This window comes from Triturus cristatus, chromosome 4_1 (assembly GCF_964204655.1).
Source record: "Triturus cristatus chromosome 4_1, aTriCri1.1, whole genome shotgun sequence".
In the NCBI taxonomy this organism is placed as follows: domain Eukaryota; kingdom Metazoa; phylum Chordata; class Amphibia; order Caudata; family Salamandridae; genus Triturus; species Triturus cristatus.
Window position 1 is genome coordinate 712,252,244 of NC_140585.1, and position 14,624 is coordinate 712,266,867.

Here is a 14,624-nt window from a genome sequence, read left to right on the forward strand (position 1 = left end):
GTACCCTCCCCTAGGGTACCTGGTGATTTTCATACATGTACTTTTTGCGCCTGCGCAATGCCTTCATGATATTTTCTGTCCTGAATTGAGTTTACCCCTCTGAATGTTTTTATGCGTCATGTGTAATGTGCGTTTACCCCTACAGGTATTGTGATACTTAGGTGGTTGTTTGTTTTCTCCTAGTACAGGTGGTGCTAGTGAGGTCCTAGTTCCCTGCGTGACGTTTTCCTAAAGTGGTTAGGGTTGCGTAGGTGGTACTTACCTGATACCAGTAGTTACTGGTTGTGTGCTATATATGTTCTATTTTTAGTGCTACAGTGATTGTATGTGCTATGTTCTAAAATATTATTCCTACGTTCTAAGTGCTATTTCTACAAAGTGCTAATTCCTGACAGTGGTCCATGTGGCCCTGTCCCCTGTATATATAATCCCTTGTAAATTCTGCCCGTGCCTGTTGGTACATTGTAAAGTGTGTGTTTTTATCTAATGTGTTGTGTATAATACAAAGGTTATTTTTATATAATACCTTGTGTGGAGTTTCCTTTGTGGTGGGCCTTGGGTGTTGTTGCTGGGTGCGTGCGCAAACGCTTTACACATCGCCTCAGGGATAAGCCTGTCTGCTCGTGCCAAGCTACCAAGGGGGTGAGCAGGGGTTATCTTTGGCGTGTAACTTCCTTGCCCTGACTAGAGTGGTGGTTTCTACCTGACTTTGGCGCAAGCCTTAGCCAACCAGAAATCCCATTTCTAACATGTCCTATGAGCAGGATTATGTGGCAACAGGGCAAAATGTCACTAAGGCTATAGTTACCTTATCAGGGCGTGTAGTTGCTCACCAAGACAAGACCAAACAGATGTCTGTTTTTCTCTGTATTTCTAAGGTATTTACTTTTTATTTATTATTGGTAATGCTGTCCAATCCAAAGTTATCTGTAAAATATGAGGGCAAATATGTCATGGCGGTAAAGATGACCCTGATGTTAAACACAATATATATGTGCAGGCTAAGATTATAGTAATTAGTTATACTAAGGCCAAAAAGAGAATACAACACGAGGGTTTCAGGCATGTAGTTATTACCAAGTTGTTTAGAAAGACATGTCGAGTGTTTTATTTAAAGTTTTAGGATATGTAAAGTATAGCATGATAGCTATCCTTTCAAGAAGATAGATAATAAGGACCTTCTTGGTCAACTATCATAATAAAATGTTCTGAGGCCGTAGATCGATCAAGCAACTATCATACTGTAGGCTTCCTACAAGTATGCAGGAGCGTTTCAGATTAATGATGCAGCTTGATTTACTGTTTAGTAAAGCTGCGTTCTTATTTGCATATTGTATCCGGGTCAGTTTCCTATGGGTATCGAGGGCAACCTATTTTTGAGCTTGTATACATTAGCAAAAAGGTGCTCAGAGGCCAGATCGTCAGACAAAACACTTGCTAAGATTCATGTATGGATTATGCTACCGTATTTAATTATGTTAATGGGTTCTGCTTAGTAGATGAGACCCATAAAACAGATCAGCTAGAGGCTAATTATAGCTCGAGGTAGAGTTGATAGTTTTAGCTAAAACCAATAGGAGAAATCCCTGTTGGACACGGAAGTTCATACCTGTTCAAGTAGATGCCCTGCCGAGAAACAACAGCAAAAAACAGCCGAAGAGTTGGAAAGCGGATCCGGCGGACTTTAAAATGATCGTTTTCTCACGAGATTTCGGATCAGTGTATTCTGATTTAAGTAGATCCTCATGCGGTTGAGCGCCATCTTTGAAAGGAGCTAAGTCGATATGAATCCAGTCCTGGTCACGGTGGAGGTATACCTCAACTCCACTCTGGGTGGTTATATCTGCGAACCCGCATGAAATGTAATTTTGTTTATTAGAAAGGTGGTTACACTATAGTATCCGAAATTATGCAGTCTACATAAAATTAAATCTAAGACAGCGCCATGTTGAAATGGTGTAATGTTGAAATGGTGTAGAATTACCTAATTTATACCGTATTGGATCTAAAGGGGCGCCATATGAGAATGGTATGAAGGTCTTCCAACAAAGTATTCAGTTTAGTTCGTAGTGTTAAGATATACTAGATATTCTATTGATTGAATGCAAATGTTCATATTAAAGTAAGAAACACAGGAGCATTAGTCTTAGTTCCCAAGGAAGTTTTAAAATAGAAACCATAAGTTCAATAGGGAGCATAAAACGACTCAACTGTATTTGGTTATCAATGAAGATACTAGTCAATTGTTTCAGATGGTAACTATGGATTTTAGGGTATAACCCTATAATTCTGACTGACTATCAATTGGTGTTGTCCTACGGATCTATTGTCTTTATGTTGTTCTCTTTACACATCTTTAGGACAAAGCACAATGGGTAAGGCATGGAAATATGAAGGGTATGTATGTTTATGACAGTAATACATTCTGAATAGGCCTTTGATACAAAAATCTATCTTAAATGGTCAGTAGAGCAAGAAAAGTTGTATGTATACTGAGTTCCTACAGAGAAGCTCAAAAATCAGCTGGTTCTATATGTCACCCTATGTGTGTGAATTACCTCATAAGCGGTGGCAAGGTCAATGATATAGAGTATGGAGTCCAGTCCAAGTAGATGTAGTTATGTGATAATCCAAGTTATCTCCTCATTGAGGCCCCTACGGACTGTGTTGCAGTAGAAGATCCAAAAAGTCTCTCTGTTTTTCCGCACCTTGCTGATTTCTTGCCCTGGTCTCGAGACTATCTTTTCGAGGATCAGCCATTTCAGATCATGTTCACCATGGTTATGATCTAAAAAATGTTTTACCATGGGGGCTTGTCCTTTTTGGGTTCTGATGGCCGATTTATGCTCGGAGAGCCTGATTCGAAATTCTCGGCCAGTTTCGCCTATATAGCCCAGACCACATGGACAAAGGATAAGATAGATTACGTTGTCGCTTCTACAATTGGTATGGCTTTTCAGCCTACCGCTTCTTGTACCATATGTCCATGTTTCCGTTGTGATTGCTGTTGGGCATGCGTGGCAGCAGAGATGGACTTTAGTGGCACATTCTGATCATGTTACTTGAAGAGATCAAAGATAGGTGCCCTGGCTGAGCAGAAATACTATTAAGGTAGCTGACTCCCTGGCATCACAGACTGGTGTTCATTGCGGGGATCTGTGCGAGGCTGAGGGAGCACGAGATGCCAATTAAGAACAAGTGAGAAAGCATGGGTTTTGTGGCACACATGGTTGTCTTGACACAAGTATGGTTATCCATTCCTCTCTTCTCCATCCATCCTGTCACCTTTTATCCAAGTATATCATTGGAAATAGGTTGGGCTTAAAATACCCTAAGGAGGGAACTATCAGGTTAAGTCAAGTGTACTGGGAAGTTGGACTAAAGAGGACTGAATGTTACAGAACCACCTCTAGTTGTTGCTCAAAGCTTCTTCTGAAAAATATGTAATGGTACGCCCTTGCAAGCGAAATGATGTGGCTGTTAAGCAGACCCTTTGGAAGTGTGATTTAGAAGGGTTACTAGAAAAGACCCTAGAATAAAGATTTGGAAAAAACCTCTGCAGCTTGAAAAAAGAGACACTTACCATACAAAGCTTTTGTCCTCCGACAAGGGAATGACTCTGGACTCCTTCCTGTGAAAGCGAGGAGGAGCCAGCCTGCCAATGGGTGCTTTACAGATAGACATCAAGGGTGCATAGGCGTGGTTGAACCAGCTCTCCCTGTGGATATTATAGTTACTTCATCACTGTTCTACCAGGACGGGTGACTCTAGCACTTGAGGCATACGCGTCCTGCAGACCTCCCCCTGTTGCAGCTTTACCCTTTGTGTCTCTGTAGACGTGCGCTGTTGACAGGGGACAGCCCTCACATGCTAGTTCTAAGGGAGCAGTAGTGAATAGTGGGCTTTCTCTACATTGCCCTGGCCTGTGACAGCTGCCCTTGGGATGGAAGGGGGAGCGTCCAATGGTGCCTTTCTAGCAGTGTCCCCTTCTGTGATGAAATGCAACAGCCCCCAGTCAGCTCAAAGGACCTGCATCAGTCCTCGATGCCATTTACTTGAGACCAGTCTGCAAAGAACCTAGGGCTGTCGAAGAGAGAAGCTTGACTTGTCAGGTAATCATGAGATGGAGCAGGCAGGCAGAAAAGAGCTACAGGCTTCCCAATAGCCACACACACGGTTTTTGTTGAATGTGTGTTAGCCCCAGCTGAAAAGTTCTCCTTGTATAGAGGGACTAACCTGCCTTTGTGGAATGTGAGTGTATGATACGCCCTGTTGAAAAGGTGGTGCCAGCAACCCCAGCTCGTTTAGTCAGACAATGTGTGTCCCTAAGGCATTGTCTAAAGCAGAGTGTGCACATGAAGTAAGGACGTGATCTGGTCCGACCCAGCACATTTATATTGGGTTAATCTAGCTAGCAGTCTCCTGCTAAGGTGCCAGTTCTTGGTCCCCATTACAATCTGATGGTAAGAAATGCTGCCTGTGAATCCCAAACACAACACCTGCCTGCGAAGGGAATTGAGTGCTGCTTTGGCCCTAGCAAACTTGCCCTTCCAAAGAGGCACACCACTGCTGAGGATGGTAGATTTCCTGACACATCAGACCTATCCATTTGGTTCCAAGAGAACTTCCAAAAACATTCTGAGCTGTGCTGATGCTGCCCACTGTTCCTTACCTGGAGCGAGGTACTGTTGCTGGGCAACATCACATCTCCTTTCCACACTTAATGTTTCTAGTATACATATCCGGAACAAAAGTGATGAAGTTCCTCAAGAGTTCAGGTACTGATTGATGCATCTGCCAGTGGATTCCTCACCTTGTGAATATCCCCTGCGCCAGCAACATTCGGAAATGTTTGTAGCCCTCCACGCCGACGAGGACGACGTCACAATAGTATGGCTCCGCTCGCAGCTCCGCTGACGTCACTGGAGCCGTAAGAGGGTCTCGTCGGCGTGATAACGTCAGTTCCGCCCTTTTTTTCTGTGCCTTCGAGGCACACGGACGGACCGACAACAATATATATACAGTATACACAGTACATAGTATACAAAACAACACACACAGTGTGAAATCAATGCAGGAAAGCAAAAGAAATAACACACTTCCTTTGACAGTAAAAGATAAATTTGACACATTATTACTACTGTAGGTATACAAGGGTGGACAACGGGGAGGCGGGTGGGCCAGTGCGGAATCCACAGGCAGATACTGTATCCACCAGAAAAAGCGCTACCGAAGGTAAGTAACTTGTTCTTCTGATGGATACATCTGCCAGTGGATTCCTCACCTTGTGAATAGATTCCCAGAGCAGTCCCTAGGCAGATACTGTATCCTCCAGAAGAAGTGTTACCGAAGGTAAGTAACTTGTTCTTCTATGCCAACTCTAGAAACCTGTGATCCCTCCAGCCAAGCCCTGCACGTTTCCTGGGGGAAAGTCGCAGATCCAAGCAAGCTTGCTGGTGATTCCATTGCCAGTGTCTCCTCAAAGTTAGGTAGGACACTGGCACCCACGCCTATAATCGTCAACTTGCTTTGAGCATGAACATGTAACTATCAACAGACCTTAAGGTGCCATAGCAATTCTTGTTGAACTTTGAACCTCTAGATCAAGTCGCCACTTATTGTCAACATAGGGATTGCTTGCCCACGCTGAACATGACTTTATACCGCTACAAATGAGACCATGTCTTTCAGTACTTTGATTCGTTCTCTTCTTGTGGCTGAATGGCCTACCTAATAGATCACCCCTTTGTATGTATTCGATCGTAAAAATAAGTTTTTCCTAAATGAAAAACTGTATATTTGTAAGTGTAACTACTGGTTCTCGTTGTCCTCCTATCCACACCCTGGCACAAAATTTGTTTTTCAAATAAAAGCAACATCTAATTCTCCCTTTAAGGCCCCTCCCCCCGGTCCATGAAGAGCTTTCTCCCTTTCAGCTCATTCTGCGAAACCTACCAGCAGTCCAGTGGAACCAGACAGGGCTGGGTGTGGCCAACTCTAGGACGAGGAGTAATACTACTTGATGTAATGAAGATTACCCATTAATAATCCAGACGTTTATCACCTTTTTCTCCCACTCGTCAAAGTCCTATCTAGGGGAGGTTAAGACAATCAGTTTATGTGTCCAATAAGAAAATGCTGACACCCAGCAGTTTGCAATCCCATGAAGCATTCTGGATGCCCACCGATAAATTCAGCAACATCTCACGATAAACAGCAGTGGCCTGTCTAATCCAGCATCTCAAGGTTTCCAATAAAGGCTTCCATTCATGGAAGCCTGGCCTTTAATTGAGAACAAGAAAAGAGCGATTATGTTAATCGGGCATGTATTCTAGTCAGCAGAGGAGAGGATCCTAATCGTCCAGAGATTGTAGATTCAGGTTCTCTCAAGATACTGGGTTTAGCACAAAACAAAATGTGGGCGGAAACACCCTGGTTGCCTGAAGGACTCCCTTCTGTGGCAGTACCTCTCAGAAAGGCTTATGGTCCACAGTAGCAACCCAGTTAAGCCAGATATTTTGCTTCTGGAAATTGAATGTAGATTAGAATCAAAGTAGACAGAGAGGGGAGGAAGATTTCAAGCAGAGGAAGAGCCCTGAAAAATCCCAGACACGAGAGAAGATCCTAAGCGGAGACCGACGCAAACGAGTCAACAGGTCAAGAAAAGATTGAGGCAAGAGAGGGATCATGTCTGACAAAAATTAGTCACCTTTACAGAACCAATGAATAGTTTGGATCAAGATCCAATGAGTGAGAATGAATTTCCTGAGAAACAAAACTAAAAACCTTTCAAGAAAACATCTAGCGAGGATTTCATTGCCAAGAGTGAACCCCTGAGATCTGACCCCGCTTGATAGCCATCCATAGTAAGGGTTGGTTGGATTGCTGAACTCAAACTGCTTTACAGCTAGAACTTCATTGCAGGGGGCTCCAACTGCTCAATTTCTGTGTTGCAGAGTGAAGACCGGTGGCCATTTTTCACAGTGGAGTTCAGCTGAGTGGGATGCTAACACTGCAATGAATAATTAACGATTCGTCACCGGGTTCAGGACGAGCCATCTTGGAGCCACTAAGATGGCTTCCTCTAGCTTCACCTGAAACTTCCTTATTCTAGACAGCAAAGGGGTAAAGCAAGGACAGCATGCCTGGGAATCCCGAATGAAGGAACATCCACTCTCCATGCCCCCGGTGATGACTCCATGGGAAGCGAGTCTGTCTCTTATACTAACAGACCCAGGCAGTGTGCACCCAGCACGCGAGCGGTCCAAGCAAACCGCTGAGGACGAAGAGAGAAGGCCTCTGGAGACAGCGGACCAGGTAGTAAATACATAATCCTCCTGCAGTGAGTACCTCTGATGTTCGATCTCCTGAGTCAACCCAGTCAAAGGACAGAAATGCGCTGGTGGCAGATAATGGCTTTTGCCGCTTGGCTGTCCTAATTATTATTATTTTTTTTTAAGTCAACCACAGAAATAAATAAATAGAAATTTTCTGTATACAGATATACATTTTTTCATTGTGTTTGAAGTGAAATGGTTCAGGTAATTATTCTAAAAAGTAAACATTCAAATGTTTCGGATTAGACAACTAATTTTTTTTTTTTTAAAGTTCATAAAGCATAATAAATAACTATCTCGCCTGGCTCTCTGCTTCAGCATAGATTGACGTGAGTGAAGCTTGATTAATGGTGCAAACATTCCAAAACAATTTTTGTTTGAAATGCCTTGCTTTAGAAATATGTATTTTTTTCCCCGAGTTCATTAAATATTGGTCAGCTATAAACTGGTTTAAGCACAAATCTACGAAATGAATTTCTCTGCTGAAACTCCCTATTTTTTATTTTTTTTACCAAAAGGCTCAGATCTTGGAGTTTGGCCTCGCTGTGCACGAGAAGTTTGTGCCCCAGGACATGCGCCCGTTGCATAAGAAGCTGGTGGATCAGTTCTTTGAGATGAAATCCAGTTTGGGAATACAGGTGCGTGAACGGCTTCAGTGATAAGCTAGCCTTAGATTTAGAGGGAGATTTGTGAAACATCTTTATGCGCTTCAGTACCACGTACATTTTTGACAAACACTGCCATCTGCTGGTGGACTTTCTGTATTACATTTCAACTGTTAATGTTTCTCGGAAGGCTGCATTGAAGTTTTTATTTATCTGTATTGATTTACATGCTCCCAATTTTTGATTTGTTGTTATTGAACCTTTGTGAATACTTTTGTTGTTCAGGTGATAATATTATATACGTTATTTTTGTGTCCAATGTTCAGGATTATTCCTCCTGTGTGCCAGCGAGTCCTGTCAATTTCACGAATGGAAGCCCGCGAGGATGTAGAAATTCAGTACCATGTCCAATGAGTCAAGATCCACGAGTTGTACCGAGGCGCAGGTGAGAGAAATCTTGGGGTACATCTATTCTACGCTCTACTGTAAAATGCATAATGCATCCTATAAGAAGGCCGCATAACACACAGTCACTGACTCGAAAGCCCAAGGCATATAGCACATGACTTTGTAGTACTATATCAAAAAGTAAGAGTTTCTGTATCCGGGACTAACGTTTCAGCTCTTTATTGACAGTCCTTTGAGCTATCCAGCTGTGAACAGATATTCCTCCTCGTCCCTGTCATCTCAAGCTTCGGCAGAAGTCAGCAATCTTACGGGGCAGTCTGAAAGTTCTGATGAAGTGTTCAACATGCAGGTACACAAACATGTGGTGTGTGTGTGTGTGTCATGGTATAAAGACTTGTACCTACAAAAATAGGTCAGCTTTGTTTTCCTTCTTCCCTCTAAAATGTTTTGCGAGTTGTAATGTGTGTACAGATTGCTGAACAGCATCCATTTCCAACTGATTTTTTTACCCACACTTTTGAACAGACCACGGTGCCCTTGTGTGTAAATATATTTTACATTGATGTGTAAAATATATACAGATATCTGTTAAAACTGTACAAGTTCACTCTGTTGCCGTATGTTTTCAATGTGATTCATTCAATGTAACTGCATTCTTTATTTGAACGTTTCTTATTTTTGCTCTTTATTCATTCCTTGCTTAACCCCTTCGCTGCTAGGCCTTTTCCCCTCCTGTGCTAAGCCTTTTTTGGGCTATTTGGGGTAGTGCGCGCTTAGGCCCCTGTAACTTTTTGACCACAGTAGGTATCCACGCCAAATTTGCGTCCTTTTCTTCCAACATCATGGGGATTCTAAAGGTACCCAGGGTTTGTGGATTCTCCTAGAGGGTTCCCAGAAATTAGTCAAAATACAGCAACATTTTGTTTTTTTTTGTGAAAAATGGGGAAAAGTGGCTGCAAATGAAAGCGTCTGGGTTTTTCTCTGCAAATCATATCAAAAAAGGGTTTGTGGGGCTGAAATCATAATTTCTCCAGCTTTTAGGGAATGACAGATTTTTGTCAGAAATCCAACATTTTTTACACAGTTTTGACATTTTTCTGGGACATACCCTATTTTTGCTATTTTTTGTGCTTTCAACCTCCTTCCAGATAATGGTAGAAATGGGTAGAAAAGCAATAATGGATCCTGGAAAGCTATACATTTTTGAACAGTAGACACAATTCTGAATTCAGCAAGGGGTCATTTGTGTAGATCCATCAAGGTTTCTTTATAGAAACTAACAGTTAAATATAGGAAAAAATAAAAATTTGTTGAAAAAAGCAGCCTTTTGAGTCAACGTTTTCACCTGTAACTTCTTCTAATTATGACATCTCTTTGAAAGCTATGTACCGTTACATCCAGTGGACCTTCCTGGTTGTGGGGATATATAGGAGTTGTAGGTTCACCAAGAGCCCAACGAACCCAGAGTAAAAACCTGAGCATCATTTTGTAATGGTGTTTTTTTTTGTTCCGGGTATATAGCAATTATTGTGGGAAAATGTATACATGGAAAAATCGGTATGAAAGACACCTATGTATTTCTGAAATGGGAACAAATTACAGAGTTTAGAAACAGTGCATATTTGCACATTTTCGAAATTGGGAATACTCATACTTGCATTACAATTATTGGTCATTTTTCAAAATGACTTTTTTTTTACACAATGTCTTTCATTTGGAAGGGAGAAATGCATCAAAAATCAATAGGTAATAACAGTTGCTTTACGAAACTGAACTACCCTAAGTCTCCCGATAAAAATGGTACCTCACTTTTGTGGGTAGGCATAGTGCCCACGACAGGAAGTGGCTCAAAACCTAAGGTGAACACACCACATTTTCACACTGAAAATTTACACTTTTTTTGCGAAGAGTCTAGCTTTGTTTTTGAACCCTAGCCCTGCCGGCATTTAGGGAAACCTAGCAAACCTATACATTTTTGAAAACTAGACACCCAGGGGAATCCAGGATGGGGTGACTTGACTGCCTCCCACCATGGTCTGTTACCCAGAATCCCTTGCAAACGTAAACAATTGACCAAAAAAACATTTTTTCCCCACATTTCTGTGATGGAAAGTTCTGGAATCTGCGTGGATCCACAAATTTCCACCCACCCCGCGTTCCCGAAAGTCCTACGAGAAAAATGGTACCTCACTTGTGTGGGTCGGCCTAGTGCCCGGGACAGGAAACGGCGCAAAACGCAACCTGGTCACACCTCAATTTTGCAGTGAAAAATGACCCCTTTTTGGCAAAGGGACTAGCTGTAGTTTTTGAACCCTAGCCCTGCCGGCACCTAGGGAAACCTAGCAAACCTATACATTTTTGAAAACTAAACACCCAGGGGAATCCAGGATGGGGTGACTTGACTGCCTCCCACCATGGTCTGTTACCCAGAATCCCCTGCAAACGTAAAAAATTGACAAAAAAACCACATTTTCCCCACATTTCTGTGATGGAAAGTTCTGGAATCTGCGTGGATCCACAAATTTCCACCCACCCCGCGTTCCCCAAAGTCCTACGAGAAAAATGGTACTTCACTTGTGCGGGTCGGCCTAGTGCCCGCTACAGGAAACAGCGCAAAACGCAACGTGGTCACACCTCAATTTTGCAGTGAAAATGACCCTTTTTTATCAAAGTGACTAGCTGTAGTTTTTTAACCCTAGCCCTGCCGGCACCTAGGGAAACCTAGCAAACCTATACATTTTTGAAAACTTGGCACCCAGGGGAATCCAGGATGGGGTGACTTGACTGCCTCCCACCATGGTCTGTTACCCAGAATCCCTTGCAAACGTAAAAAATTGACAAAAAAAACACATTTTCCCCACATTTCTGTGATGGAAAGTTCTGGAATCTGCGTGGATCCACAAATTTCCACCCACCCTGCGTTCCCCAAAGTCCTACGAGAAAAATGGTACCTCACTTGTGCGGATCGGCCTAGTGCCCGCGACAGGAAACGGCGCAAAACGCAACGTGGTCACACCTCAATTTTGCAGTGAAAAATGACCCCTTTTTGGCAAAGTGACTAGCTGTAGTTTTTGAACCCTAGCCCTGCCGGCATCTAGGGAAACCTACCAAACCCACACATTTCTGAAAACTAGACACCCAGGGGAATCCAGGATGGGGTGACTTGACTGCCTCCCACCATGGTCTGTTACCCAGAATCCCTTGCAAACGTAAAAAATTGACAAAAAAAACACATTTTCCCCACATTTCTGTGATGGAAAGTTCCGGAATCTGCGTGGATCCACAAATTTCCACCCACCCCGCGTTCCCCAAAGTCCTACGAGAAAAATGGTACCTCACTTGTGCGGGTCGGCCTAGTGCCCGCGACAGGAAACGACGCAAAACGCAATGTGGTCACACCTCAATTTTGCAGTGAAAAATGACCCCTTTTTGGCAAAGTGACTAGCTGTAGTTTTTGAACCCTAGCCCTGCCAGCACCTAGGGAAACCTACCAAACCCACGCATTTCTGAAAACTAGACACCCGGCGGCTTCCAGGGAGGTATGGCTTGCATGGATCCCCCAACGTTTCCTTACCCAGAATCCCCTGCAAACCTCAATTTTTGCTGAAAAAATCACTTTTTTCACACATTTTGGTGTAAGAAAGTTGTGGCATCACCGGGCTCACACTAATTTACCACCACCCAGCGTTCCCCCAGGTCTCCCGGTAAAAATGGTGCCTCACTTGTGTGGGAGGCCCAAGTACCCGCGGCAGGCAAGGGCCCAAAACGTAGTGAGGCGACATCAAAATGGCCTATCGCAAAACCACCTGGTTTTGCAAGGGAGGTCACTTGGGTTTTTGGCTCGGTGCTCGGCGGCCATCTAGGGAAACCTACCAAACCCATGCATTTCTGAAAACTAGGCACCCGGCGGCTTCCAGGGAGGTATGGCTTGCGTGGATCCCCCAACGTTTCCTTACCCAGAATCCCCTGCAAACCTCAATTTTTGCTGAAAAAAATCACTTTTTTTCACACATTTTGGTGTGGGGAAAGTTGTGGCATCACCGGGCTCACACAAATTTACCACCACCCAGCGTTCCGCCGAGCAACGGGCCAAAAACCAAAGTGACCCCCCTTGCAAAACCAGATTAACTATTGTTCCTACAGCGTGAGAATTTTGGAATAATATTGCAATGAAAATGTGGCAGACATTTTGAGGTTTGCAGGACATTGGGGATAAAAAAACTTTTTAAATTCACAAGAGAGACATCACCATGAACTCCCATGGGTTTTCGACAATATCTACAGTTGGTGGGTTATTCTTTCATGGAAAGTGTACCTTGGCAGAGAAACTAAAGACAAAGATTCCTGCACAACCATCTATTCCTCAAACACACACACATACTGGTTGGATTTGGCACGAGGGCGAGTCATGGTTCAGTGTATTAAATTTTATTAACAAGAGATTTCACAAAAATGAAATGCACTGTCAATAATTAAATTCACAAAAAAACAAACCAATGACTCGCAGCTCGTGAGCTGTAAAGCCACGTCAAGGCACCAACCTCTTTACAGGCCATTCACACACCTTACATACCTGATACAAACAAGACCATTCGCACCACCAGGCACAAAAGCAACACATTACAAAAATCACAAAAAGGGACAAGGTACACCCTGCTTCAGAAAGACAAATATTACTGCACAGCCATCTAATCCGCAAGCACACACACATACTGGTTGGATTTGGCACGAGGGTGAGTGATGGTTCAGTAGATACAATTGTATTAGCTAGTGATTTCACAAAAATGAAATGCACTGGTAAAAATTGAAAGGGCGAAAAACTGAACCATTGACTCACAGCTCGTGAGCTGTAAAGCCACGACAAGGCACCAACCTCTTTACAGGCCACTCATACACCTTTGATACGTGTGAGACATACAAAACCATTCACACCGCCAGCCGCGGGCCCATCACATAACAAAACTCACACCAGCACACAGCGCCATTCAAGGGCCCATCACTTTCACACGCCCACATTCCTGACACAGCAACTACACAGGATTGCGTGGAGTGGCACTCAGCTAGCAGTGTGTGTAGTGACCAGTAGAAAGTCACTACTCACACACAGCCAGCCGAGCGCCAGTCCACACACACCGCTAGCACAGCGCCAGTCCACGCACACCGCTAGCCAAACACCAGTCCACGCACACCGCTAGCCAAACACCAGTCCACGCACACCGCTAGCCAAGCGCCACTCCAGGCACACTGCCAGCCAATCGCCAGTCCAGTCACACCGGCAGCCAATCGCCAATCCACGCACACCGCCAGCCAAGCTCCAGTCCACTGACACCACCAGCCAAGCACCAGTCCGCACACACCGCCAGTCCACGCACACCGCCAGCCAAGTACCAGTCCACACACACCGCCAGCCAAGCACCATTCCACGCACACCGCCAGCCAAGCTCCAGTCCACACACACCACCAGCCAAGCACCAGTCCATGCACACCGCCAGTCCATGCACACCGCCAGTCCACGCACACCGCCAGCCAAGCACCATTCCACGCACACCACCAACCAAGTGCCAGTCCACACACACCAACAGCCAAGCGCCAGCCTACACACACCGCCATCACATTTTGGATTTTTTTAGAAAAAAATAAAAACACAAACAAATCGCAAATAGATACAAATCTTCAAACACAAAATCAGCAACTAAATACAGTGCACTAACACCAACCTTGAAACAGAATCAAATTATCCAAAGAATACAGACCAGGCAGTTCACTTTACCACTCATGAATGCTCCCAAAAATTATTTCGCGTGTGGTACGCTCTAAAACAAGCAGGGACACACAGTGCAGGTTGAGAAGGACAGTCGGGGCAGTACATACGACACTCCTTCCGCGTACCTCTTCGCCAACAGACTCTACATCTCCTACTGGGAAAATCTTTTGAGGGTGTGGGAGGAATGTGATCTGGAAAGTGGCGATCTTTCAATCTAGCAACATCCTCCACCACTCCAACTCTAGGAACACTTGCCTGTTCCACTACAACAAGGCTGCCTATTACAGACTTCTGAAACTTAGCAAAAGTCATCTTTGACTCAGGGCAAGAATCCTGGAACACAACAAAAGCATTAAACATTGCCAAGTGGAAAAGATGGATAGCCAACTTCTTGTACCAAATGTAAGCCTTACGAAGAGCAGTGTAAGGTTCCAACCTCTGATCTACTCTGTCAACACCACCCATGTGCCTATTATAGTCTAAAATGCACACAGGTTTGTGCGCTTCAGC

The 14,624-nt window shown here is 44.0% G+C and overlaps 1 protein-coding gene across 3 annotated transcripts in view; it reads left to right on the plus strand.

Moving 5' to 3' along the window:
• The window catches only part of DOCK4 (dedicator of cytokinesis 4), a 1,768,257-nt gene that overhangs the window by 1,600,979 nt on the left and 152,654 nt on the right, over positions 1-14,624 (plus strand). For all 3 annotated transcript variants that reach the window (XM_085653188.1, XM_085653189.1, XM_085653190.1), the window contains 3 exons: positions 7,856-7,975; positions 8,269-8,387; positions 8,579-8,699. In XM_085653188.1, the coding sequence (XP_085509314.1) occupies positions 7,856-7,975; positions 8,269-8,387; positions 8,579-8,699 (360 nt within the window). The remainder of the gene's footprint in view (positions 1-7,855; positions 7,976-8,268; positions 8,388-8,578; positions 8,700-14,624) is intronic.